General features: G+C 44.5%; 1 protein-coding gene and 1 non-coding gene across 14 annotated transcripts in view; one reads left to right on the top strand and one right to left on the bottom strand.

The window, feature by feature from the left end:
* DIP2C (disco interacting protein 2 homolog C) overlaps positions 1 to 27,977 on the bottom strand; it is a 294,103-nt gene that overhangs the window by 64,549 nt on the left and 201,577 nt on the right. For all 13 annotated transcript variants that reach the window (XR_009690071.1, XR_009690072.1, XM_061126603.1 and 10 more), the window contains 9 exons: positions 23,246 to 23,337; positions 16,854 to 16,964; positions 10,924 to 11,047; positions 10,553 to 10,662; positions 10,327 to 10,429; positions 8,639 to 8,703; positions 6,445 to 6,538; positions 6,246 to 6,365; positions 4,954 to 5,068 (listed from right to left, as the gene is read on the bottom strand). Coding sequence is in view for 11 of the 13 variants with exons in the window: in XM_061126603.1 (XP_060982586.1) it covers positions 4,954 to 5,068; positions 6,246 to 6,365; positions 6,445 to 6,538; positions 8,639 to 8,703; positions 10,327 to 10,429; positions 10,553 to 10,662; positions 10,924 to 11,047; positions 16,854 to 16,964; positions 23,246 to 23,337 (934 nt within the window). In the remaining 2 variants the exon portion in view is untranslated. The remainder of the gene's footprint in view (positions 1 to 4,953; positions 5,069 to 6,245; positions 6,366 to 6,444; positions 6,539 to 8,638; positions 8,704 to 10,326; positions 10,430 to 10,552; positions 10,663 to 10,923; positions 11,048 to 16,853; positions 16,965 to 23,245; positions 23,338 to 27,977) is intronic.
* On the top strand, positions 2,592 to 2,698 carry LOC133045308 (U6 spliceosomal RNA). Its single transcript, XR_009690187.1, has one exon. It is a non-coding gene; the product is annotated as a U6 spliceosomal RNA (small nuclear RNA).

Genomic DNA, 27,977 nt, shown 5'->3' with positions numbered 1-27,977 from the left:
TCAAATGAAATTAAAGCAAACAAACAAAAACCCACATGACTTCACTCAGGTAAAATGCAAACCTACATCTTTCTGCTTAGGTGAGTGTACACATCCAGTATACAGACATGTGGGAAAGGGCTGAACTTTTCACAGCCTTTTGCTGCTGGTGAATTACAAAGGGTCATTGTAAGTGTACAGCAAGTGACTTTTATGCCTCACTTTACATATTTTCCATTTTTCTTTTATTCATCTATTAACAAAATATATACTAAACACCAACCATCAGCCAGAGACAGAGAATAAGCAATAATACACCAGTGAATCTGCCAGCCTGTGAGAAGGAAGCAAATGCTGACAGGGCATCACAGTAAGTCATGTGAGCATGGGGTGGTCAGGGCAGGCCTTAGCCATGCTGCCCTAGGGGCACACCAGAGACCAGGAGGTCTGGCCACAGGGAGGGAGGATGAGACCAAGAAGGGGCGTGACCAGACAGACTGTGTGGCCTTGTGGCTCCTGGTCAGATGGGACAGCAGGGCAGAAGGGTGGGAACTCAGGGAGGCAGTGGAAGAAAGTGTTGGGTTTGGATGTCCCCCGGCAAACTGGACAGGATGCTGGAGCTGGAGAAGGTGTGGGGTGTGCTTAAATGTGGCTCCAGTGGATGGTAACAGAGGACGGGAGTGGAGGCTTAAACTAAAAATCATGTCTACTCGGCCTCCACCTCTCCTTCCCACATGAAAGGAGAACTGAGTCCACAGTGGCCAAGACCTAAGAGATGAAGACCAGCCCCCAATTTTCACAAGCCCCTGGATCTAACCTGAACTCCTCATGGACAGGGAACTCATGTGAAGCCTGGGAGGGGGGCAACAGGAGGGACAGTGGCTACACACAGCCTGGAGCAGACACGGGGTGAGGGCACTGGGGCTGATGTGCCAGGTGCAGGGAGGAGGCACAGGTCTAACTGGTCCACAGTGACTTAATCAGTAAGTCAGTCTACCCTCTGCCCTTTCTATCACAGGAGGTGGTTGTGAAAATCAAGGTAAGACTGAAAAGCACTTTTTCAAATGTACACGTTTTGGACAAACTCAAGGTAAATAACACTATGGCGAGCACCTGGCTGGTCTTGAAATGCACCCTGAACTGCCCCCTAGAACCTCTCTCCTACCAGGTATGATGGGCATGAAGTTTGTGATTTCAAGTCACATCAAAATCAAAATAGGTGGTCAGGTAGCACATCTCCACAGTGGAGATTCTCTGTGAGCATCTCAGCACGTGGGAATTTGCTGGCTGTCTGAGGCCGGTCATCTCCAGTGCTCTGTTCACTTTACTGCACAAAGTAAACCATTTTCTGAGGCACTGCAGACAGATGTGTGCTGCCAACAGGTGCTGTATCTCCGGAACCACAGGGCACCTCAAAGGCATGACATCACATGGTCAAAGCCATGCAAAAAACTCAGAAAAATAACTCAGTGAAGCAGAGATCAGCAGTTTATCAGAGTTCAAACTACTGGTCATGAATATGCTCACTGAACTTGGGAAAAGAATGGAGGAACTGAGTGGAAGAATGGAGGAATTTCCCCAAAGGCACAGAAAATGTGAAAAGAACCAAACGGAACTAAAGAATAACAGAAATGAAAATGACACTAGAGGGACCCAACAGTTCAGCTTAGAGAGCATGGAATCCATCAGCCATCTGGAGAACACGGTAGTAAAAATCATCCAACAGGAAAAGAAAAAAGAAACAAAAGACAGGAGGACAGTTTAAGGGGCCTCTGGGACAACATCAAGTGTGCTGATGTTCACAGTATAGGGTCACAGAAGGAGAAGAGACAGAAACCCTGTCTAAAGAAATAATGGCTGAGAACTTTCCTGACCTGGGAAAGAAGACAGACCTTGAAGTCCAGGAAACACTGTGGTGTCAGGATGAAATCAAAGAGATCTCCCTAATACACACTGAAATAAAATGGCAAAGGTTAAAGATAAGAGAGAATCTTAAAATCAGCAAGGGAAAAGCAACTAGTTACATATAAGGGAATCCACATAAGACTATCAGTCGACTTTTCAGGGAAACTCTGCAACCCAGAGGGTTTGACAAGACATACTCAGAAGGCTGAAAAGAAAAACATAGAACTAAGAAGACTCTACCCATAAGGTTCTCATTCAGACTTGAAGAAGGGAGAAGAATTTTACAGAAAAGCAAAGCTGTAGGAGTTCATCACCACTAAACCATTCTCACAAGAAACGTTCAAGGGACTTTTATAAGTGGAAAAGGACATAACTAGATATAAAAAATTATTAAAGAAAAATCTCACTGGTAAAGGCAAACAGGTAGTGGTAGTGGTAAAGGTAGTGGATCAACCACCTGTGAAGCTAGTAGGAAGGTTCAAAGACAAGAGTAGTAAAATCATCTATATCCACAATAAGCAGTTAAGCAACTCACCAAAATAAAAAATGTAAAACAGAAAAAAAAATGTAAAATAAGACATCAAAAACAAAATGGGGGGGGGGTGGAAGTAAAAATGGAGTGCTTTTAGAATGTGCTCAAACTTACTGAAAACTTAAGTGACCATCAACTTAAAACAGATGCATATATACACAGGTTGAAATATATGGTGCTCACTTCAGCAGCACATATACTAAAACTGGAATGATACAGACAAGATTAGCGTGGACCCTGTGCAGGAATAACATGCAAATTCAGGAAGCATTCTGTATTTTTTAAATTTAAGGCTGATTCATGCTATTGTATAGCAGAAACCAACATTACATTGTAAAGCAATTATCCTCCAATTAAAAAATATATATATATGACATTCATGGCAACCACAAACCAAAAGCCTGTAACAGACACACGAAAGAATAAGGAGACAGGAATAAAACATACCACACAGAAACCATTTTTTCTTTTCTTTCACCAATAACTCCTTGCCTTGCCTATCTCCTGCCTAGAAACCTTCCATGTGTACAACCACTAAGAGCTTAAAACTCAACATTCAAAAAACTAGTAAGATCATGGTATCTGGTGCCATCACTTCATGGCAAATAGATGGGGAAATATGGAAACAGTGAGAGACTTTCTATTTTTGGGCTCCAAAATCACTGTGGATGGTGACTGCAGCCATGAAATTAAAAGATGCTTGCTCCATGGAAGGAAAGCTATGATAAAACTAGATAGCATATTAAAAAGCACAGACATCTCTCTGCCAACAAAGGAAGGTCTGTATAGTTAAAGCAATGGTTTTCTCAGTAGTCATATACAGATGTGAGAGCTGGACCATAACGAAGGCTGGGTGCCAAAGAACTGATGCTTTTGAATTGTGGTGCTAAAGAAGACTCTTGAGAGTCCCTTGGACAGCAAGATTAAACCAGTCAATCCTAAAGGAAATCAACCCTGAATATTCACTGGAAGGACTGATGCCGAAGCTGAAGCTCCAATACCTTGGCTACCTTATGAGAAGAGCCGACTCACTGGAGAAGACCCTGATGCTGGGAAAGGTTGAAGGCAAAAGGAAAAGGGGGTGGCAGAGGATGAGATGGTTAGACAGCACCACCAACTCAAAGGACGTTGAGTTCAAGCAAACCCTGGGAGATGGTAAAGGAGAGGGAAGCCTGGCATGCTACAGTCCACAAGGTCGCAAAGAGCTGGACATGACTGAACAACTGAACAACATGCTAAGCACAGCAGGGGTCCCCAACCTCCAGGATCTAATGCTTGATAATCTAAGGTGGAGCTGATGTAATAATAATACAGTGCACAATAAACAGTAATGCACTTGAATCATCCCCAAACTACCACCTGTCCCTCTCCACCTCCTTCCCCATCCACGGAAAACTGTCTTCCAGGAAACTGGTCCTGGGTGTCAAAAAGGTCGGGGATCACTAATCTACAGCATCACTACTCTAAAGTCTCTGGTGTTCAATAAATAGCAGTGTGTATCTGTTAATCCAAACTCCTGATTTATTCTCCCCCAACCCCTTCTTCTTTGGTGACCATAAGCTTATTTTCTCCATATGTGTTTCTGGGAACTACTGACAAATCCAGACAGGCCCTTCTAGCCCTTCTCACCCTGAGCAAAGTCAGCTCTTATGAGCCATAACCACAGCCTGTCTCTGATAGGCACCAATGGCTCTGAAATGGGCAGCGATGCTAGAGTGACCTAGGACCAAGGGCATTGCATTTCCTGACCTTAGCAAGAGCCCCAGCAGCCCAGCTCCACACAGCAGGAGACCCCAGGCCCCAGATTCCTCTGAAGTGCTGTTGAATAGTTCAAAAGCTCAGAAAACTAGTGTGTTTACTGTGCAGTGTATGCAGAACTGCCGAAAATGAAGACAACATAAAAACCATGTGTAAAAGGGAAAAGGGATGGCCACAAAATTTTCATTTCATCTGTTTACTCTGTTCTGTTGATGTTGATTAGACACTAAGTCATGTCAGACTCTTTGCAACCCCATGGACTGCAGCATGTCAGGCTCCCCGTCCTCCACCATCTCCCGGAGTTTGCTCAAATTCATGTCCAATGAGTCAGTGATGTTATCTGACCATCTCATCTTCTGCTGTCCCCTTCTCCTTTTGCCTTCCATCCCTCCCTGCATCAGGATCTTTTCCAATGAGTCAGCTCTTCGCATCAGGTGACCAAAGTACTGGAGCTTCAAGTTAAACCTGAGCCTAATACAAGCAAATGAAAATATGCATAACCTGCCAGGACGAGGTTCATTGCTCAGCATACCTACAGACAGACTTCCACTGACCTGGGAATCACAGTGAATCTCCAGAGTGATAAGTAAGCTTCTAACTAATGAATTTAGACTATTTCAGAAAATCCATTCTAGCATATACGAGAATGAAACCTCATCTTGAAAGTTGGGTCCTATTTTTATTCTCACACTAAGATAAACTTCGAAGACTTCCAGGCCTCTGTTAGCTGCTGAATGAGACCCCTCCCCAGGCTGCTCACTGAGTTAACGGATTTGTACCTCCGGATGGCCACAGTGAGAGCCTCTGGTGAGCTGGCGCAGGGGCAGATGACTTCCTGGCGTAGACCTTTACTTTGGAAGACGTTGAGAAATGCATCACAGGAAGAAATAGACCCTAGACAGATAGAGGGGATGACAGTGGACAATTAAAAATATCCCGTAATATAAAATGCCTTTGAGGTTATAATTTAGGCACATGTGGAATTAGGCAGCATGGACAAATACTTCATTTAACATAACCTACCATTTCTGTTACAATGAAAGCTAATACTATTCTCAAACACAGAACTCAAGAATTTTAAAAATGTAACTTCTATATTTAACCATACATTTTTGCTGACTGAAGAACTTAACTTTAATAACTTTTCTGAGACTTATTCTACCATTTTCCATATGCATGTTCCAAGAGAGAACTCTAAACCCAACTAAATGAAGAAAACATTCCTCTATATTAATATGAGTGATGAGATCAAGATATACAGTTATCAGGAACCTATCAGCTAAACTAGTTCCTAATACAAGTTTACCTCGCTTCTTTTAAGACCTATTACTCTGCAGAGTTATGGGTAAAACCATTTGTGTATTAAACAGTTCATAATTTATGGAGTTCTATTGTAAACAGAAGAATCACTTATAAAACTAATATACAAAATTACCTGTTTGCAGATCAGATGTTCTTTAAGTGTATGATGCTTTAATTTAGAAACACAGATGCTGCAAAGTTTACTAATGTGATCAGAAATATTCATTCACTCATTTTCATTCATTCACTTTGCTTCTAGCTTATATACTCTTCCCATAAAAAACAAGCTAGCAGAATTTCTGTTGCAACTGACTGAAATATTTCTCAAGGTATATTAATAGTATTCTGTGCAATTGCTCACTTATTTTATCCAGGTAGTTTCTGGTATAGAATTTGATAATGAAATTCCATTAAAAATGACAAAGTAAATTTCCTGATCAATAAACCTGCTATGGACCATAAAATAATTATAATTAGTATTTCTTGAGCACTTATTATATCCCAAGGAACTGTACATAGGGACTGTTGCATATCTGATGACTGCATACCATTCTGCAGCTAAAAGAAAGAGAAGAGTTTAACAAGTCACATTTCCTCAGAATCAGGAAGGAGAAAAGCCAGGACTCCACCCCAGGGCTGTGGATGGACCTTCAGGCCCTGGTGCCCTGAGGCCCTGGTAAGACTCTCCTTCACTAAGGTGAACACTAGAAAAGGGGAAACCAAAGCCCAGGGAATGAGGCTCCTCCTACCCGCCTGGTCCTTCACTTACAGGGGTTTGCGCCGTCGGCCACTATCAGCATCCGGAGAGAGGAGAGGTTGATGTCTCTCTGATCCCTGTGCGCCACCAAGGCCCAGTGCATGTCCCGAGATTTGACACAGGCCACTTTTGCTAAAGGAGAAGCAGGTGCAGTGAGTGACCGCCTGTATCGTGAGATGTGTTGACACTCAGAGGCAGCCCCCCAACGCACCTTTGTACTGGCAGACCTTCTGAATCCAGGACAGCGGGTTCACCTTCATCAGTGCATAGGGGATGCTGATCACATGCATCATGTTCATGACGCTCTGGAAGCAGGATACAGGGGTAAGCGGGCAGTAGAGTGGTGTGGGGATCCCATGAAGGGGGTGAGCAGGGGGTGGTGAGGGAAGGTCCACATGGGCATGACCCTCCAAGAGGCTGTGGGCATGGAGGTGACTCCTCAGAGTGTGTCTTGGCGTCCCCAGCTTCTACTGATACAACTTAAGAGTCTAAGTTCAAATCCTTTTCTTAGAAAAACTTAAGTGGAACAATCACTTTTTATTGGGCTTTCAGTACTGAAGCTTAACTCTCGAGTGTACTCTATTCATTTTTATTCACAAAATTTCCTTTATTAAATGTTACACTGAACTCCAAGCAGCAGTGGAGAGTTCTCTCAACCCCCACACTCTTCTATCTGGCCTGGCTCATGTAGACCAGGACCTGGGGAGAAGGCGCACCACACCCGGGGAGAGTGCACCTGTCAAGCTCCTGGCTGCCTGAGCTGCTCGGGCCGGGGAAGGCGCCTATTTCTTTAAATGGATAACAAACACTACCTCTTTAAGTAAATGGGTCGGTACTCACACTTGCAGCCAGGACTCATACGTGGCTCATACTCATACTCATCCTCTGTGGCTGTACCCCTGAGCTGGCAAGAAGGAACCACGATGTGGGGAAGCACTAGACAAACCTATCCTGTCAGTTCTGCCCCATTTGTGGGTGGAGGTGGTACGAGATGGCACAGAAGCTCTGGAGCAGCTCTGCCAGAAGACAACCATGTGCCCCTCCCTGCACACGTGAGCCTGCTCACCACCAGCACCCACACCTTGGGCTTGTTGCCCACGCCATGCAGCTGTGAGGCATTTTTCACCATAAAGATGATGCTTTGGAAGAGTGGGAGCTGTCTAGTCAGGGACCAACCAGCCTTGCTCCAGAAGGTGGCAACCAGAAAGAGACTCTGCAACTGCCAGTTCCTGGGGCAGCAACCTACAGCACAGCAACCAGCAGGTGACAACATTCACGAGATCTACCACAGAGCTCTTGAAAGCAAGACTGTCACAAAAGAACTCCAAGAGCAACAGTTGTCAAGCAAGTAGATGGGCCAGGTACTCATTACACATGAGGCCATATGGTTCTCATACAAGGTCATCATTCCCACTAGACAGATGGGAAAACCGAGGCTCAGAGTGACTCGGGCAACAAACGATTCTTGGGCACAGGAGCAGGCAGTGTGCTGTGTCACAAGCCACAGGAGAAGGACCAAGGTCCAACTTGGGTCCTCTGGGCTGTGCTCTTCCTGCAACACCAGCAGACAAGGGGAGTGTGCATGTGGGGCTGTGCTTGTATGTCTTACTGATGAGTGTCCAGGCGCTCATGGGAAGAAGTTGCTCAGCTGGAGCCCCAAACCTTTGTCTGCAGGATGCTTGCAAGCTCTTGTACTAATAACTTCTGGTTTATCAGGAAATAACAAATCCTATTTCTTAGAGTTATGCTCCAATCACTTGTGTAAAACTACTAGAATTTTTTGCTTCAAAAAAGATATAAAGTTTCAGCAAAAGAAACTTAAAAAGAAAAATGGATGAGTGGAAATCATCACATGTACAACAGACACAGGAAGCCTCTAAGCAGTGATGCTGAACACATCCTGAAGAAGGCCATCACTTCTCACATGGCACTAACAAAAATGAGGCCTCTACAACTCATGCTTAAGTTCTGACCAAGGGGAAATCTGTAACTACTTTTCCCCTGTAGCATAATTCCTGAAACGTTCATTAGACAATTCAGAGAGAAAAATAAGAATGTTGCAGCCAAATCAGATGTGTGAGCAAAGTGACCCAAACACAAGACGTCAAGGTTTCTGCACAATCTGAGCTGCCGCCCACGGGAAGGGAGACCCTAAACTTTCCTGAGCCTGAGAAACGCCATGCTCACACTGCAGCCCCAGAGCGTGGCCCCTAACACATACCAGTAGCTAACAACCCTCTGGTTTGCTGAGCTTAGGGAAGTTACGTTAGCTGACAACCGAAGACCTCCAGAAATGGCAGCTTCTCTTTATCACGTGGGAGGAAGGGGTCAGATCATGACTCTAACCCTGACACTCAGCACATGCAAAGGTAAAGAGGACAGCAAAGCCAGGCTGTCACACTCACCGTAAGGATTCCATGCCAGAGCCCAACGTCTTTCTTGAAATCCAACACATTCACAATCGTTTCAGCTGTACAAATACAGAGTCAAAGATTTTAACAAAACACAGTCATGGCCCAAAGGACAAAGGAAGTTCAGTATCACATCAGTGGCAAGGAATGGGTCTTAGAAAAGTATTACTCCACTGCCTCTGTAGAAATGCTGCAGCCTCCAGTCAGAACCTCAGAGACAGTGGCCTGCCTGGAGCAGCAGCTCTTCAACCATCACTTAAAACACCCCACTCCTTCTCCTTTTATAATGTGTTTTCCCCCTCCCTTTTTCTTTCTTAAAATATTCTTTTCATGTCCCTCATAAGTTCTCTCAAGAGAGGGAAATGCTGTGTACTTGCAGGAGGAGGTAACTTCCAGCAAACACACCACTAGAATGCTCGCCAAAGTCTCATATCAGGTGCCTTGCCCCCATTTCAAAAAGGGACATTCAAAATACACAGCCTGTATTCTATTTGATGCAAGATTTTTTAATGCAGAGAATTAGGGAGCAAATTTACATTATCTGTCCTCCCCAATGGCCACAAGAGTGACGGCTCTGGACCTTTGGGAAATTAGGGTAAGGAATACAGGTCATGAGGTGGTGAAAAAAAATTGGAATTCAAACTGACAAACAAGGTGGTGATCATCAGAAGTGATGTGTCTTCATGTGCGAAACATCTGGACACTTGTCCAGGAACCGGACATCAGTGGAGCATCTCCTGAGAGAGTGCACTGCTCTTAAGAAGGGAGACTGCCAGAAGGATGGTGAGAGAGAGAATGAGAACAGCAAGAAGAGCAAAGTGCCTCCTCCATGACTCCTGACAGACTCCAGGAAGAGACTCCAGCATAGTGGCAGCCTGCGACATGGCCAGGGGAGACCTGATGGCAGCCTTTCCAGTGGAGGGAGCTATGGGTATGTGATCTGACCCTTCCTTCCAGGAACCGTCAGCACTGTCAGCATGGTTATTATCTGCAGTCACACTATGCCTGTGCTCCCAGGACCACCCCCAGCAATGCAAGGAAAGCACATCATGGAAACCAACACTCGACTGTGAAGTGCAGCCCCAGAACCCCTGAGGCAGTGCAGGGAAGGGGTGCACTGTAGCACGGGGCATGTCTGTAAAGACCCCACAGAGGTTCTGGTGTGCATCCAGGGGCGAACACAGTCCAACCATGTCAACTATGTGTTATGGCCTGAACTGTTTTCTCCCCAGTTCTTACCCTGGAGCCCTAACCCAGGTGTGACTATGTCTGGAGATGGGATTCTGAGGAGACAGGTTACAGGAGGCCATAGGGCAGGGCCAACAGAATGGTGTCCTAACAAGGAGAGGAAGAGGCTCTAGAGCTCCCTTGGCACACAGAGGAGGCCCTGTGAGGACACAGCCAGAGGCACTGTCACGGGCCAGGAACCAGGGCCTGCAGCTCTGGGCGCTGGGCTCCACCCTCCAGACTGTGAGGTGGCAACAACTGCAGTTCAAGCCCCAGCCTACGGTGTTTGTTTTGGTTGCAGACTAGTAAGACGCCAACTAAACAGTCCAACAGATGGACTGTCAGGGTAGCCGGGGAGAAACTTAATCTGACTCTCCTCATGACTGGTGGGCACAATACGCACCTCTCAGGGATGGATCTGGGGTCAGGTTCCCCCAGCAGGGGTCTACCCATACCTTCTGTGTAGCCACACGCCTGTGTGAGGGCCTGGCAGTGGGTCAGAAGCGCGATCCTCGTCACGGTCACCCCGAGTACACTTCCATCCTTGCACGTCTTATACTGCAATGAGAAGGGGCCAGGAGGGTAGAGCTCCAGGCCCACAGCCACCGCTGACCCTGAGCTGTGTAAGGGTTGCAGCACGTGTTGCTCAGTTCCCCACCTTGTCCAGACCCAGCAACTCACCTCAATATACGCAGTGTCATTATTTGCATCCTTAATGTGCGGGAACCAATCTCGAGGAGGTTTAGAGAGATGTTTTGACTCTGTGACAAACCATAATAGTTTTGGCCAACCTTGGAAATAAAGAACAAGTTCCTTTCAGGCAAGCATCACTCACAAGACAGGTGTGACCCCACCTTCCTGCTAATGGCAAGATCCACAGCAGCACAGGCCAGACCAAGTCTCTGTGTTTCCACCAAGTCTAAGGGCATGGCCAAGGTGCTGTGAGCCTCCTGGAGCTGGAGCCCACCACATGCAGGCTGGGAGACCTCCTGTGTGGATAGCGGGTTAGCACAGGCCATGGGGCACATCCTCCCCACCCAGCACAGGCTCACCTTTGAACTGTGGGATCTCCCCCGTCGGGCTCTTTGGCAGCCCCTTATGGCAAGCATCACTTGTCAAGGCTACAGTCACCCCACAGCTTCCAAGCAAGAACCCGATCTGCTGGCTTCCTGCATCCTGGAGACGGCAGCAAGGAGATAAGGTCACGAGTAGAGGTGATGGCACTTTCCTGACAAAGCATGGTCTCACCCTGGGATGGCACGAACCCCTCAACAGAGGCTCAGAGAGTCAGGGCTCGGCTGACGTCTGCATGGTGGGGGCCAAACCTCATGCCCTCTGCCCGCTGCCTAACCTTGGACAGGGCACAAGCTTGGCCTCAGTCCTGTCATCTGCACCATCCCTGTGGCCTGCTGTGAGGGATGCACACGGGGAGCTCGGTGCATGCTGGTGCACTCATGGGGTCTCGTTTCATTCCCCTCCGGTTGAACAACACCATGACCATGGGCCACAGAGAGGATCCAAGACCATGCCTCTGGTCAGGACACTGACCCCAAAAAGTCTATGATCACACCCATGCCCACCACGGAAACAAACATGCCATCATGGAGTGAGGGCACCACCGCACGGACTGAGCAGCAGCATTTGGGAGCAGACACTGTGGGACAGACAGGCCATCCCAAGCACCCAGCTGCCCACAAGTCAGTTAATTCACTTTCCTTACTCCCAGCACTCCCTCCAGCTATGATTCAGAAAACAAAGCTGTGGTGCAGCCAGCGTTCTTGGAAGGGAAACATCAGGACTGTGGTGAGGCCATCAGCTCCTTCCTTCCCCCTCCAGTAAAATCAGCAGCATCAACATCTCAGAACCAGATCTTCCCAGTGCCTAGCTCCCATGTCTCACTGCAGACTGACAAGCTCTTCTCTACAAGGAATCCTGCATGACCAGCCTCCACATGGCCTTGGGCCCCAAGAAGGGGAGGCGGCCTGATGCTTGGCGCATGGGGACCTTCCCATCCCAGGAACCTTGTGAGACTTTTCCTTCAAGCAGAGCTTTTTCAAAGAGAATTATATAATCTGTCACTTCACTGTGAATGCAGGCATCACATCATCAAAAGCTGGACCAGGCCAGGGGCAGGGAGATGGCTCTGCAGCCAGGTTCAGGGACAGGAAGGCACTTCTCTGTGATCATGAACTTTCAGGGACCACCTACAAACAGGGCACTCAAAGTGGCTCAGGGGAGCCCCCAGGGCAACTGTCAGACCTGCCAGGGCTCACAATGGAGGCCTATTGTCCCCTAGGTCCTGTCTTTCTAACATCTCCTCCTAAAGACCCTAAAACACAGAGGAGGGGTTGAGAGTAACCAGGATAAGGATCCGTGGCTACCATGAAATTCAGCTTTGCACCTGCTCCTCAGCGTCTTCTTAGTCCGGAAACTCTACTCAGAGGTCCAGGTGCATGCCCACTTCACAGAGCCAGCCCTGCCTGTTCACTGGGCTGAGATGAGACCCCGCCGCCTGCTCTCAGAGGGCCCCCAGAGTCTCCTTCACACACCTGGACCCCTGAAGCTAAGCCCAGCTTGACCCCAGAGCCTCCATCTTCAGCACTCCATGGGTCAGTTCTCCTGGACTCCGGGTCAGCGCCCTGAGCCCGATCCTTGGGAGCCCAGCCATACCCCACGCCACCGTGTGGGAAAGGCTCCACAGAAGCTGCTCAGGAGGCACAAGAATCACTGTCCTGCGGCTGGAGTGCTCCCCTCCCCCAGGCTGCCTGTGCGACTTTCCCTGGAATGGCTCTTTCTGGCCTGTGCTGGCTGGGGCCCTTCCTCTGTAGAGCTGAGCTGTAGGGCCACAAAATCTCACAAACTCTCCTCTGCTGTGGAAGAAAAGGTGGACCACCTCTGAGTGCAAACCTCTCCCCTCACTGACATCCTTTCTCCAACAGAGCTGATGAGTGTCGTCACTTGCTAGGCAGTCTCTCCACACCCACACTCAAGCAGCATTAAACGTGGCACGTGACCATCCCCTACCCAGTCCCATCTCAGTCTCCCAGTCAGACAGCATCAGCCATACTCATGAGAAGGATTCTCTCTAGTAAATGTGAGATGAGTATATGGAAGACCTCTTTCATGAACTCTGTATTTGTGGCCCTGAAACTACTAGCTGGTGCTTTTCCAATTTTGATGTTTGTCTGCCCAAACTGCTAGCTTCTCAGCAAGTGGATTATGTGCTAGATTCTAAGGTACGGACAGACTGCACTGGTGCAGGACAGCGAGCCCCCTCTGAGTCCAGAGGCAGATGCTGATGGGCCAGGTGCTGCCGGGCTGGACTTCTGTGGTCTCAGGGCTCACTCGGTCTCTGGTCTACAGAACTAAATGCACAATTCCACCTCTGGTATAGCCCTGCCGCTCCCCATGCTGGCAGATGTGAATTTGGCTTCAGAGCTCCCGCCAGCCCACAGGTCTACTCTACTGTCATATGGCCTTCACAGACCAGCTCAGCACCCCCAAGAGGGTGGAGAGGACAACCACCATCCACACCTGCCCACTGTGGCACAGACCCTGAAGGTTCCCCTGTGCCCCTGTCCACTTTGTGGCCAAGTTCCAGAGGGATATCCCTTTCTACTACTATGAACTTCTCGAGTGAAAAACCAGCCTTCACCCCTCATTCCAAGAATAAGGATAAAGATACACACATGGGACTAAGTTGTTCTATGAGGCTCAGCAACACTCAAAATTTGGAAAATTTGGTTCTCGAAGATTCAAAACTTCATCACCAGTGCCACTGTGTGCGTATCACCTCGTGCTGATGGCAACCAAGCCAGTGCATTCTTTCATTTAAAAGAAAAGTGAGGTTACTCTTTTGCCCCCTTCTGATGCCTATGTCAGAAGCTCTCTCTATCTCCTTTATACTTTAATAAAACTTTATTACACAAAAGCTCTGAGCGATCCAGCCTCATCTCTGACCCCGGATTGAATTCATCTCCTCTGGAGGCCAAGAATCCCGCGTCTCATCGTTCAGCAACAACCTTTCATCTTGGGGGCTCGTCCAGGATCCTTCAGGACAAGATGGGCCTGACAATCTATGTGAGCCTACTTCTGCTGACTCCAGAAATCCTGAGTCTGCTGTTTGATCCTCAAGACAATGCCTTCCTGTCCTGGGCTCACTCCTATGCTGCATTCCACAATTGGTCTAACTGCTGGGTCTGCGGAGCACTCCCCTCTTCATTAGTGGAAGGCTTCCCGTGGTGGACATCTCCATTTCAAGGAAAGGACTTTCTCCAAGTCTGCAAATACCTTCAACAATCGCATGTGATGCCTCTTCTTAAACTGATGACATCTAACAACCTTAAGATGGACTGATGTAACTATGGACATAATGTGACTTTTCAGTTTGATTTTAACTTGGTTTAATGACTATTTTGCCTTACATCTGTAACTGTATAATGGGGTTTTCTAACTGTCTAAAAGCTTTTAATTTACAAATAGTTGTCCCAGCTCCTATGAGTGTCACAGCCTCCACCAACTATTACTTGTAGCCCCTAGATCAGACATCCTCACTATGAGGATTAGGAGAATATGTTGCCTCACCAATTTAGGGACAACGCCCCTTGTCAGCTCGGAAGCAGTTATGGAATGAGAACGACGCCCCTTTTCCCTAGGCAACATAATTCTCCTAAAAGAAAAGGGGGGAATGAGAGAGTCATTTCCTAGGCAGGTTGATAAGAAGTCTAGGGGTCCCCAAGGAGAGAGAGGTCTGGAATATTCAAGGAGGAAGAAAGGACCAACTTTTTTACTTTTTTTCCTCTACATTCCTTAGGATTAATGTATCCTGCCTGAGGACAGTCTTTGGATTAAACCCTCTGGCTAATTCTGTTATCTTAAAACATAAATTATGGGAGTAGGTCTGGTCTTTACAAGGATGTATCCTGCCTGAGGACAATCTTTGGATTAAACATTCTGGCCAACTCTGAAAAAAAATAAAAAATAAATAAACAAAAGTAAGAAAAGTTTCCTGAGGACAAACATTATGTTCTGAAGGCACAGACTGAGCCCAATGCACAGCTTCTGGCTTCATGACAGCCTGTGAGTCATCTCCTGGCTCTGTCCTTTCAGGTGTGTTCTGAAGGAGAGAGGGCCAGGAAGGAACCCCAGCTTTTTCTTCTGAGAGAGGGTTCCCATTCCTGAGATTAACAGTGACCATATGAGGGTCTGAATGGGACCGGGAGATAAGTGAGACAGAGCCATGTGGCAGGCCGCAGTCGGGAACACCTACGACGGCTACAGGCAAGTCTCAGGAACCCCAACAGGTGCAGATGAGACACCGTGCCTTCGCTCAGCAACTCCTGGTCAGGATGTGGCAGAGGCAGCTGCCTCTTTGTTCAAGTGATTTTCCTCTGCAAACCAGCCCTGGTCTGGAAGACAGCAGGCTCTAGACATAAAGTAGACAAATCTACTTTCTACGTGTGATGAGTGAACAACAACTGCCACTCACAAGGATAAACATTCAGGGGTCCACTCATGTGCTCATGGAGAATCTGTGTCTCCACTTGTAAGCCTACAAATCCCTCCTGATTATCACTGGAGAATCCAAAAGACCCCAGTCCCCTGCATTAGGTGTCAATTAAAAAGGAGCATCACACACCTGAGCACCTTCCCAGGTCAGCACCACCACCAGAGAACCACAGGGGAGACCATGGTTACTGCTCAGGGAATCCTCAAGCCCTTCTGCATTTCCTGTCAGTTGTGAAGGTCACAGGGCTCAGGGAGATGAGGAAGCACTTTATTGGATGTGTTATCATACCCCAGGAATGCTAGAGGCAAACCCTTGCAAATAGGGTTCTCCTCAGGCCACTAGAAGGGGCTCTGATGTCAGGGGCTGCAGGGCTCACCCCGCTTCCAGAGCCACTTGCAGCCCTGTCCAGGAGGGTCCGGCCCTCCTTGCAAGTGCACCCAGGAGGCCAAGTAGGAAACTTGCATGTTTTGTACCCAGGAAATGGAAACAGCAACCATTCCCCAATCATGTTCTAAGTAATCCCACGTTCTCTCCTTCTGACCCCAGAAGCAGAGTTTCAAAGGCACCCACACACCATGAGCAGACCTTGAGGCATTTCCCCATTTTTATATCAGAGTAGCCACAAAGACAGCTGGAAGATTCTCTGGAAACTCCGAGCCTGAGCACGTGAAAGCCCTGCATTTTGGAGCTGGGAGAGTCACCTCACACAGTCTGTTCACGATGTGCTAAACGATGCCAGGTGAATCCAGGGTGGAGCCCCAGGGCACAAGCTGTAACACAAGCAGTGGCAGAACCACCCCACAGCCGTGGGCTCCGTCTCCTTCCACAGTATCAGAGAGTGGGGACCATCAGCACCAACCCCAGCAGAGCCTCTTCTCCTCACCCTCCCTTCCAAAGTTATTGCAGGTCTGCGGGGCAAGAAGCAGTCACTTACGTGGACAAAGACACACACTGCTGTGTAGGATTCTGACACTGGACTACACTACAACTGTGACAGGAAGATAAGTTATTTATCCTTCTTTTGGAATAAGATTCAACAAATTATAGCTGAACCTGGGACTTGACAACATCCTAACACCCGAACAAATGCGACAACTGCCACCCCTGAAAAATAAGTAACAAATCTACCATTTACTCAGATTTTCTAGCACAGTGACACTGAAAAACAAGACACTGGAATGCCCAGCTTTCTGGCAGATCACCCTGCTCAACACACAGAAGGCACCACCAGCAGCAGCAGCTGACTCTGGCCACTGAGCTGACCACAGAGTCAGGGCTGGGACGGCCGCTGAGAACTGCACAGAGTCTCAGAGACAAGGTAGGCAATACACATGGGCTCTCCAATACACATGCTGCTGAGAGGAAAGCTCTACAGACACTGTTTGCACATTCTGACCCCACAACAGAACCTTTCAGTATGACCAAGCTGACATTCCTGGCCGAGAGGCCTCAATAGAAAGATGGGTTCTTTACCTTTCTGGTGAGGGGCACCTCAATGGGCACAGGCACAACTTCGGCCAGCAGGCAGCCGTAGAAAGCCACCATGGAGGCAGCAGGGTCGTTGTTGGGGAACACCAGTGCCACCTGGACCCAGAGAGAGAGAGAAGGATTAACACTGACACCATTCCACTAGAAAAAATTAAGATGCCCCGTTTAAAAATGCATTTTACTAAGACGCACTTTAATAAGTTATCAGATACTCCTCCTTTAGCTCACGTGGAAGGCAAACAGATTATCCATGGTCCTCTCTGCCACCGCATCAGAATGCAACTATCCATACTGTTTACACGTTATCTTCCCCAACAGCACGTACTTTTACACAGACGAAACCACTGTATATACATTACTTGTCTCTCACTATTGTCACTGGGCTCTAAAGAGTGTTCCTGTGCTTCCACATGGTCTTCACCATGGTGACTGCATGCGGGGCACATCCTCCCTAAAGTGCTGGACTCAGAGCAATGCTATTCTGACCCGTTTGACTTTAGCATCCCAAGCCTTGGTTTTCTTACCTGAAAAGTGAGAATACTAGCTAGTAGAACCTACATGCTAGTGCTGTAGTAAAGGTCAAGTGAGAAAATGTGTAAGGCTCCCACTATGCCTGGCACATGGCGGGTAGCCATGAATGGCACCCATCCAAAAGGCCCCAGGCTTGGCCGGCCCTCACAGCAAAGGGTTCTGTGAACACCGGCCCACACCTTCTGCCACACACTGCCTCCTGGGCTCAGCCTATGAAGAGCTAGGAGAAGAATAATCATGGAATTCTAAAAGGTAAATTTAAATTACTATCCAAATAGCCAAACAATGCATGTATGACTTTTCAAATGTTTTCTGATAGTCCTCAAAAGAATCTTACGAACAATCTTTTACCAGATGGGCTGATAATTATTTATTCTTGTACGAACTGTGTTTCATTTCCTGTGCCTATTGATCTGCTAGTATTTATATTTTATAGTATTAACTCTTTGATGCAAAAACTTCTTGATATAATGCTTTCTATTTTCATGAGTGCACTTAGTGATATATGTACACTTGTCAAGTTTGTCCTGTATGTTATCAACAAGTGTTTGACAACTCTTCACCACATTTATGTTCACCTGGCACTCAGGTTTGCAGTGGAGCTAGCGCAGGGTCCGTCTGCTTGCTCTCCCTCGCCTGACGCTCCTTCTGGAGCAGCCCTCCCTACTCCAGCCCGAGCAGCCACCTTTAGGATGGAATAGGCAGTCCTACTTTCGGATCTGTCACCGCCCCCGCCCCCCATCTCTGTAGGACTCTGTCTCATGTGAACTCAACAAGCTCTTCCCACGCGCTACTGTTGTATCGGCACTGCCCTTCCTTGTTAATAATTAACCACATAAATCCTCTGATTTAGCAGATATATGTTTTTTGTATTACTCTATTAAATTTAACCCATTTTTCTTTAGAAACACCCTAACTAGAAGTTACTAACTTCGTCATGAACAGCTGGATAAAACATCTTAATCACCTCCACATCTAAGTAAGCAGGTTGGCATAAAGGATTCAGATAACAGCTAAAGACAGAGAAGGCTGCATCTTAACTCTGACCCTGCAAGCAACTCAGGATAGCTGATGGAAACAAAATTAAGTTTGGGATTATGTGAAGATTTCCTTTCTATATGGCATTCCTATAGTTTACTAAAATCAGACAATGAGAGCCAAATGAAACAAACCATGAGGCCATTAAAAACCATGCTGCACTACTGAAGAATTTTAAGAAACTGCAAAAAAACTGTTGCTGCTAAGTCACTTCAGTCGTGTCCGACTCTGTGAGACCCCATCCCTGGGATTCTCCAGGCAAGAACACTGGAGTGGGTTGCCATTTCCTTCTCCAATGCATAAAAGTGAAAAGTCAAAGTGAAGTCGCTCAGTCATGTCTGATTCTTCGCGACCCCATGGACTGCAGCCTACCAGGCTCCTCCGTCCATGGGATTTTCCAGGCAAGAGTACTGGAGTGGGGTGCCATTGCCTTCTCCGAAAAAAACTGTTAATGAGATATTAATCTTAATTTTGTCCCCAAAACACCCAAGCAGATGCCAGGCTACCATCAGTAGGACTTACAAGGAGGAACAAAAGAATTTATTTGCACATCTCTGCATATAAACCACAAACTATTTTAAAAATGATCTGAGGTTTGCACTGGCCTCAGGTATTCTGTCTTCAACTGGTGGTCTGAGAGCAGAGAGCATCTGTTTTTAGATCTGGATCTGGCAAAACAACAATATTCAGTCAAACATTTGCAAAGCATCCGGGGCACCACTGCTGCTAAGACTGCTCTCCCTGAACCAAAACAGAGGAAAATACAGGAGATGCTGCAGTTCCTCCCCAGACTAGTGACTCCACCCCAAAGTCCTCCTGGAGCACCCAGTCTGCATGCAGGAGTCTTCAAGAGCACAGCACTGAGCAAAAGGCGGCGCTGCTTCCACAGCTAGACTGTGGATCAATAAATCCCCAAGATTCTGGTCTGGTGCCATCCCAGCTCTGTTCAAAGGACAGTCAATTTGATCCAGGATTTAAAATTCCCACTGCTTGATCACTAAAGTTCATGCTGAAAATGTCATGTTATATAACCTTGCAGAGTTGGGTTAAAACAGGATGAAATGTTATATTAACATCAAGTGAATTAAAGCAAAATACGAAATTGTATATTATGCTCTCAAAAATATAAAAGTAACATAGAAAACAGTCAATACCTACAACCTCTTTTAGAATCAAAATTGAATTTTTTAAGGATTTAAGAAAGGGAAGACTATTTGTATCATTCTCACCACATTTCCCTTTTGTATCTCTATCAGTCACAATTCTGTGTTTTGGTAATTGCACAGTGATTCCAGTGCAATACACTGGAAGCATACATATGGATGCTTCATTTTCATAAACCCACACGGTTTCTTTTTGTTCGATTCCCTATGTATTCCCTGGCATTTCATTGCACTTAACTATGCACAGAGCATAACAGGCATCAACAGACCACCTCCTTGATCTGCTCTCCTCCACTGGTCTTCCCATACCAGCCACACACCACAGAACTCCCCTCAGTCCTTTCCACTCTGTCCTAGAAACTGACCAAGAGCTCGGGGCTTGCTTTTTCTCCCCAAGAAGTAGTCTCAGATTCCAGAAGCTCCCAAAATGAGAACACTCTCTGTCCTTCTAAAACAGTCCAGCTGTATCTCTCACCATCTATTTTGGAGACCTTTTTCATTTTCCAACTTACAGATAGCCAATTATCAATATCTTCATTTTTTCCCTAACATAGCAAGCTTCCTGAAGGCAGGCTTCACATATGATGCATCTGTTTATTCCACAGCTCCCACTACAATATCCTGAAACCTTTTCAGCTTAGGCACATAAATGCTTTTTCAAAGCCCAAGCAGGTACCCCGAGCAAAGTGCATTAAGAGGGTCACCCACAAAAAAAGCATCAATAATTTTTATGCCAAAGACAGAATGTTCATTATCCTTGGGAGAATTACATTTAATTTAAAAAAATTTTCAAAGAGGTAAAGAACCTGTTTATTGTAATAGAAGGTTACTATCAACCAAATACTACAGTGGCATATGCTTATTTAATAGGCATTTATATGCACATGCCATATCCCAGCCACATGAATACCTTTCAAAGGAATAATTTAGAAATGCAGCCCTCCTCACACAATTCAAACCACCTGCTGCTGAAGAGAATGGTTTCACATATTCTATCAAAATCTGTCCCGACATTCTTTCTTACAGCTGAACAGAGATGGTTTATTTTACAACTGTTACTGAAAATGAACTTTAAAAATTTGCAGGCCAAGACTTAAAAAAACGACTCTACTGAGACCTACTAACCAAATTATAAGCGAGACATTACCCATGCAACTGACATTTTATTGTAGTAAAATGAATATAACAAAGTTTATCATGCTGCCTGTTTTGAAGTATACAGTTCAGTGGCATTAAGTACATTCATACTGTTGTAAAACTATCATCAACTATCCATTTCCAGAACATTTTCACTTTCCTAAACTGTAACTCTGCCCCCGTAAACAGTTAACTCCCCATTTCCTCCTTCCCACAGTCCCTGGTCACCTTCATTCTTCTGTCTCTAGGATTTAAGTACTCTAAGTACCTTGTATGAATGGAACCATACAACATTTGTTCTCTTGTGACTGAGCATAATGTCCTCAAGGTCCCTCCACGTTGTAGAACATATAAGGATTTCCTTCCTTTTTAAGGCTAAATAACATTACATAGTATGAATATGCCATATTCTGTTTATCTGTTCACCCCACCATGGATGCTTGAACTGCTGCCACCTTTTGGGTTTTGTGAATACTGCTGCTGTGAAAAGTAGTGTAGATGCTTATCTGTTCAAGTTCCTGCTTTCACTTTTTTTGAATTACTGGGTCAAATGTTTAAATTTTTTAAGGAACCACCATAGTATTGTTTTCCACAATGGCTACACCACTATATATTCCTAAAAGCAAAAGAAGGGTTCCAATTTCTCATTGTTGCTAACACTGATTATTTTTTCATCCTAGTAAGTGTGAAGTGGTATCTCACTGTGGTTTTGATGTATGTTTCCCTAACGATTAGTGATGCTGAGCATATTTTCATGGGCTTATTTGGCTATTTGTAAATTTTCCAAAGAAAAAGGTCTATTCAAGCACTGTGGCTGGTTTTTAAACTTTTGTAAAGTATATGATTTGTAAACATTTCTCCCATTCTGTTTCTTTTTCACTCTCAACAATGTCCTTTGGTGCACTGAAGTTTTTAATTTTGATGAAGTGCAATCTACCAATTTTTTTTATTCCCTGTGCTTTTGGTGCCATATATAAGAAATCATTGCCAAATTCAATGTCATGGAACATTTCCCCTATGTTTTATCCAAAGAGTTTAGGTCTTTAATTCATTTTAAGTTAATTATTTAATATACACTATGTGTGTGCCAAGTCACTTCAGTCATGTCTGACTCTGAGACCCTATGGACTGTAGCCTGCCCGGCTTCTCTGTCCATGGGATTCTCCAGGCATGAATACTGGAGTGGATGGCCATGCCCTTCTCCAGGAGATTTTCCCAATCCAGGGACCAAACCTGTGTCTCTTGGGTCTCCTGCATCGGCAGGCAGGTTCTTTATCACTAGCACTACCTGGGAAGCCCCAATATATGCTATAAAGATTCAATTTTGGGTTTTTGGTTATAGATATCCAGTTTTCCCAGCACCATTTGTTGAGTGCACTAGCCCTTCTCCCATTTAATGTCTTAGCATCCTTCTTGAAAGTCACTTAACCGTATATGTGAGAATTTATTTCTAGGCTTTCTATTCTATTCCTTTGGTCTGTATCTTTCCTTGTGTTAATACCATACTGTTTTGATTACTGTAGCTTTACAGCAAGTTTTATAATGAGGAAATATCAGACCCATGATTGACTTTTAAAAGCTAGAGGTCAAACATGTTCATTAAATTGCAAAGAATCATAGTCTACCAGAATCCTAGGGCTGCAGTAATCTTATTAAACATTCCTCGTAATGAACCCATGCTTTTGTAATAGCTCATTAAGTAAATCATAGCTTGTATTCTTGCTCATTTATGGTGCTCTACAATGAAACTTCCATAAAATTCATTTGGAGTCCTTTGGTGCAGGTGGATAACCCAGTCTTGGGGCATGAAGGTACAGAGCAACATATGGAAAAAAAGTCACTCCACTTAAGGCAAGAAAAGTAGGTTCTACATGTAGGCCCACATCTTATTCACAGGTAAAGCTTGGGCCAGATTAACTGCTCTGTGTGTAACATTAAAAAGGAAATATTAACATCTATTCTCAGTAAACTGGCATACTGCAATAAGAATAAAATTCTTCTTGACGAAAGACAGTAGACTGTATCTACAAATTTAATACTAGGAAAGGAATGTACCACGGTTTGCTGCAAGGATTCTTGGTATCACTGACTGATATAAAAAAGTCCACAAGCACACAACTGTCCTGTGTCCTCAGACAGACAGCTGTTTCCCATTAGGTCACATGTGTCAGGCGTTGGAACATACATCCTGGGGCTGGACAGAAATGGCTGTGAGCACTGGCTACACCATTTTCTGGACACATGCCTTCATCTGATATGACTCTTATTCTCTCAAGTCCCAGTTTCCTTGTGGATAACCCATGAGAACTACTACAGTCAAGCTCACTGAGCTACTATTAACGTTACACCTGCTGAATAATTTCTCCTGGGCTGTGATAAATGTTAAGAAAGCCTGATTTGGTAATATGAATATTAGGAGGCATTAAACTTTGCAACTTTAAAACAGTAGGTGTCTTCTCCACCTCAGATCACATGTCCTTCAGATGCAATAATTTAAATTGCACTTACCCTATCTCCAGGTCGCACCATAGGCTCTTGTTTTGTACCTAATTTATGCAGAATGTTGTAAGCAACCTTCATGCTTCTTGTCCACAGTTTGCCTATCAATACAAATTATAAAGATACAATTAATTGTACACATGCATTTTCTATTGTGTATATGTATGCACATTAACCTATATTGAGAGTATTACCTTTTCATTTTAAGCTTTCAAGTTATTCTGAGTCCTTAGAACCCAGATGGGAAACAAAAGCCAGCAACTCTGACTTATAAAATATGAGCAGCCTGAACACCAGAATAAGGTATTAAATACAAACAGCTAGGGCGCTAAGAACCTACAGCAAAGCCACAGAGAATTTAACTACCATCACAGAAGTAAGGGAGGATTTCTAGGGAGTAAAACAGGGAGGGGTCACGGCATTAGTGAGTTACCACTAATTCATGTTGTTCAAAAGGACACATATTTTCCTCTTTTAATGAGTCGTGTTTTGTGTGGTTCAGTTCAGTCATGTCTGACTCTTTGCAACCCCATGGACTGCAGCATACCAGGCTTCCCTGTGCATCACCAACTCCTAGAGCTTACTCAAACTCATGTCCATCGAGTCAGTGATGCCATCCAACCATCTCATCCTCTGTTGTCCCCTTCTCCTCCTCCTTTCAATCCTTCCCAGCATCAGAGACTTTTCCAATGAGTCAGTTCTTCGCATCAGGTGGCCAAAGTATTGGAGTTTCAGCTTCAGCATCAGTTCTTCCAATAAACACCCAGGACTGATCTCCTTTAGGATGGACTGGTTGGATCTCCTTGCAGTCCAAGGGACTCTCAAGAGTCTTCTCCAACACCACAGTTCAAAAGCATCAATTCTTCGGCGCTCAGCTTTCTTTATAGTCCAACTCTCACCTCTATACATGACTACTGGAAAAACCATAGCTTTGACTACATGGACCTTTGTTGGCAAAGGAATGTCTCTGCTTTTTAATAGGCTGTCTAGGTGGGTCATACCTTTTCTTCCAAGGAGCAAGCATCTTTTCATTTCATGGCTGCAGTCACCATCTGTAGTGATTTTGAAGCCCAAGAAAATAGTCTCTCACTGTTTCCAGTGCTTCCCCATCTATTTGCCATGAGGTGATGGAACTGGATGCCATGATCTTAGTTTTCTGAATGTTGAGTTTTAAGCCAGCTTTTTCACTCTCCTCTTTCACTTTCATCAAGAGGTTCTTTAGTTCTTCTTCACTTTCTGCCATAAGGGTGGTGTCATCTGCATATTTGAGGTTATGTTTCTCCCGGCAATCTTGATTCCAGCTTGTGCTTCTTCCAGCCAGCGTTTCCCATGATGTACTCTGCATATAAGTTAAATAATCAGGTGACAATATACAGCCTTGAAGTACTCCTTTCCTGATGTGGAACCAGTCTGTTGTTCCATGTCCGGTTCTAACTGTTGCTTCTTGATCTGCACACAGATTTCTCAGGAGGCAGGTCAAGTAGTCTGGTATTCCCATCTCTTTCAGAATTTTCCACAGTTTATTGTGATCCACACAGTCAAAGGCTTTGGTGTTGTCAATAAAGCAGAAGTAGATGGTTTTCTGGAACTCTCTTGCTTTTTCAAATAATTCAACAGATGTTAGTAATTTGATCTCTGGTTCCTCTGGCTTTTATAAATCCAGCTTGAACATCTGGAAGTTCACGGTTCACGTACTGTTGAAGTCTGGCTTGGAGAATTTTGAGCATCACTTTACTAGCATGTGAGATGAGTGCAATTGTGCAGCAGTTTGAGCATTCTTTGGCATTGCCTTTTTGGGGGATTGGAATGAAAACTGACCTTTTCCAGTCCTGTGGCCACTGCTGAGGTTTTCCAAATTTGCTGACATACTGACTGCAGCACTTTCACAGCATCATCTTTTAGGATTTGAAATAGCTCAACTGGAATTCCATCACCTCCACTAGCTTTGTTCATAGTGATGCTTCCTAAGGCCCACTTGACTTCACATTCCAGGATGTCTGCCTCTAGGTGAGTGATCATACCATTGCGCTTATCTGGGTTGTGAAGATCTTTTCTGTATAGTTCTTCTGTGTATTCTTGTGACCTCTTCTTAATATCTTCTGCTTCTGTTAGGTCCATACCATTTCTGTCCTTTATTGTCCCCACTTTGCATGAAATGTTCCCTTGGTATGTCTAATTTTCTTGAAGAGATCTCTAGTCTTTCCCATTCTATTGTTTTCCTCTATTTCTTTGCATTGATCATTGAGGAAGGCTTTCTTATCTCTCCTTGCTATTATTTGGAACTCTGCGTTCAGATGGGTGTATCTTTCCTTTCCTCCTTTGCCTTTAGCTTCTCTTCATTTCTCAGCTATTTGTAAGGCCTCCTCAGACAACCATTTTGCCTTTTTACATTTCTTTTTCTTGGGGATGGTCTTGATCACTGCCTCCTGTACAATGTCATGAACCTCCATCCATAGTTCTTCAGGTACTCTATCAGATCATGGCTCCTCTGTCCATGGAATTTTCCTTTGAATCTATTTGTCACTTCCATTGTATAATCTTAAGTGATTTGTGTGACTGCAACAAACATAATGGCTACTTAGGATGGGTTCTGTAGGGTCTGATATCCCTCCTTCCCTATGTCCTAAGTTTCTCAACTTTAATTTTTCCTAACTTCAGAGTTTTAGGGTTTTTACACAGTAACCCTTGAATTTAGATAAAGATAATAGTAAGAATTCTGAACTAAAGTTTTGAACTCTGGGGAAAAAAAAACACTACAAAGCAGTGTTAAAAAGATTTTTAAGAACATAAGAAAAATGACCAGTTTTGAAGAACCTGCAGATTCAAATCCCTGCCTTCCTCCCAGTGCCAGACATTTTCTCAGCAGGTCGAGGTGATAGCAAACAGTCTGAGATTGAATCAAAATGACTTTTAAAATCTAACATGAATTCTTGGACACATAAAGGGCTTTTACAACATTAGGTTCTATAAGCTTTCAGAAGCAGTCAAGGCATTAAGAGATTTGCAATAATAGTAAAGTGAAAGTCTCTCAGTCTTGTTCTACTCTTTGTGACCCCATGGACTGTAGCCTGCCAGGCTCCTCTGTCCATGGAATTTTCCAGGCCAGAATACTAGAGTGCATACCCATTCCCTTCTTCAGGGGATCTTCCCAACCCAGGGACCAATCCTAGGTCTCCCACTCTGCAGGTGGATTCTTTACCATCTGAGCCACAAGGGAAGCTCAAGAATACTGGAGTGGGTAGCCTATTCCTTCTCCAGCAGATCTTCCCAACCCAGGAATCAAACCAGGATCTCCTGCATTGCTGGGGGATTCTTTACCAGCTGAGCCACCAGGGAAACAATAGTATAGTAAAGATAACAACAATTTGAATTATTTCCTATAAATGCAATCTCTGTTCTAATCTCCTTCCTATTTAAAATGTAAAAGCTAAAATTAATATACAGTTTGAATGAAAAGAATCTGAATTTGTCTTATTCCATATTGGATTCTGTAGCAACACAATTTAGGGTTGCTCCTGTCTTCCTACCAATGGATTTATCAACTTGTCTCCCCCCTTAGTGATTAGGGGACAAAGAAGACTTTTCCACTGTTTCTGATTCCTGTAATTCCTAGACATTCCTGGCTCATAGTATGTGTTCAACAAATGTTTGTTTTATTAACAGCATATTAACCAAGTTGTAAAAAGCACAAAATTACAGTATTCATTTGAGCCTATTTCTTGAGTACTGACAGTAATTACTGTGATATTTTATTCACGCCCCTCTTCCACCTTCCTTAACTCCACCTCCTCAAGATTGGCTACTTTACAATTATTTGGTTTTTATTTGGTGATTGTATTCTCTCCCCAAAGAGTTACCAGCCATTAGAAATAACTCAGGGATTTATTTTTTTCCTAAAGAAATCACAAATACTCTGTGCTGTCAGATTTCTTTAATGTGAACAATGTTAGGAAACTATTTTGGCTGAACAAACAATTACAATCAACTTGTTTTAACGGAAACAAAAAATCAATGTGTTGTAAACTACAATTACAATCAATGAGCACCATTATATCTCCTTAAAAATTTCAACTTCATTCTGAGTTTGGAATATTAAAGTTGATATCATCATAAAGTCATACAAAAGCCAATTTACAACAGACAATTTGAAAAAGGCAACAACACACTTTGGCAAAGTTCTAGAAATAGTCTTCTAGTAGAAAAAGTAAAAAGCAAATTGCTGATTTAAATTAAAGACAATACAACAGTTTTTGACTGATTTAGAAAGGAGAATGAAAAAAAATTCCCAACCAGGAACACTCACCCAGGCAAAGTTATCATTCAGAACTGAACAACAGATAAAGTTTTACAGACAAGCAAAAAGCTAAAGAAATTCATCACCACTAAAGCAGTCTTATAAATTCTTCCAAAAACAAAAGACGAGAAAACACTTTCAAACTCATTTTACAAGGCCTGTGTTATCCCGGTATCAAGACAAGACAAGGACATCATGAGAAAATTAGAGGCCTGAAGAACACAGATGCACAAATCCTCAACAATATATTAGCAAACCATATTCAATAATATGTTAAGATGATCATACACCATGAACATATGGGACTTATTCCAGAGATGCAAGGATGGTTCAACATCCACAAATCAATTAATGTGATTAATACGGCACATTAACAGAATGAAGGATAAAAATCATGACCATCTCAGCTCATGCAGGAAAAAAATTTAAAATTCAATATCCATTTAT

The sequence above is a fragment of the Dama dama genome, chromosome 23 (assembly GCF_033118175.1).
Source record: "Dama dama isolate Ldn47 chromosome 23, ASM3311817v1, whole genome shotgun sequence".
Lineage (NCBI taxonomy): Eukaryota > Metazoa > Chordata > Mammalia > Artiodactyla > Cervidae > Dama > Dama dama.
The sequence above is the reverse complement of the archived record's forward strand: the minus strand, read 5'-3'. Positions and strand labels throughout refer to the sequence as shown.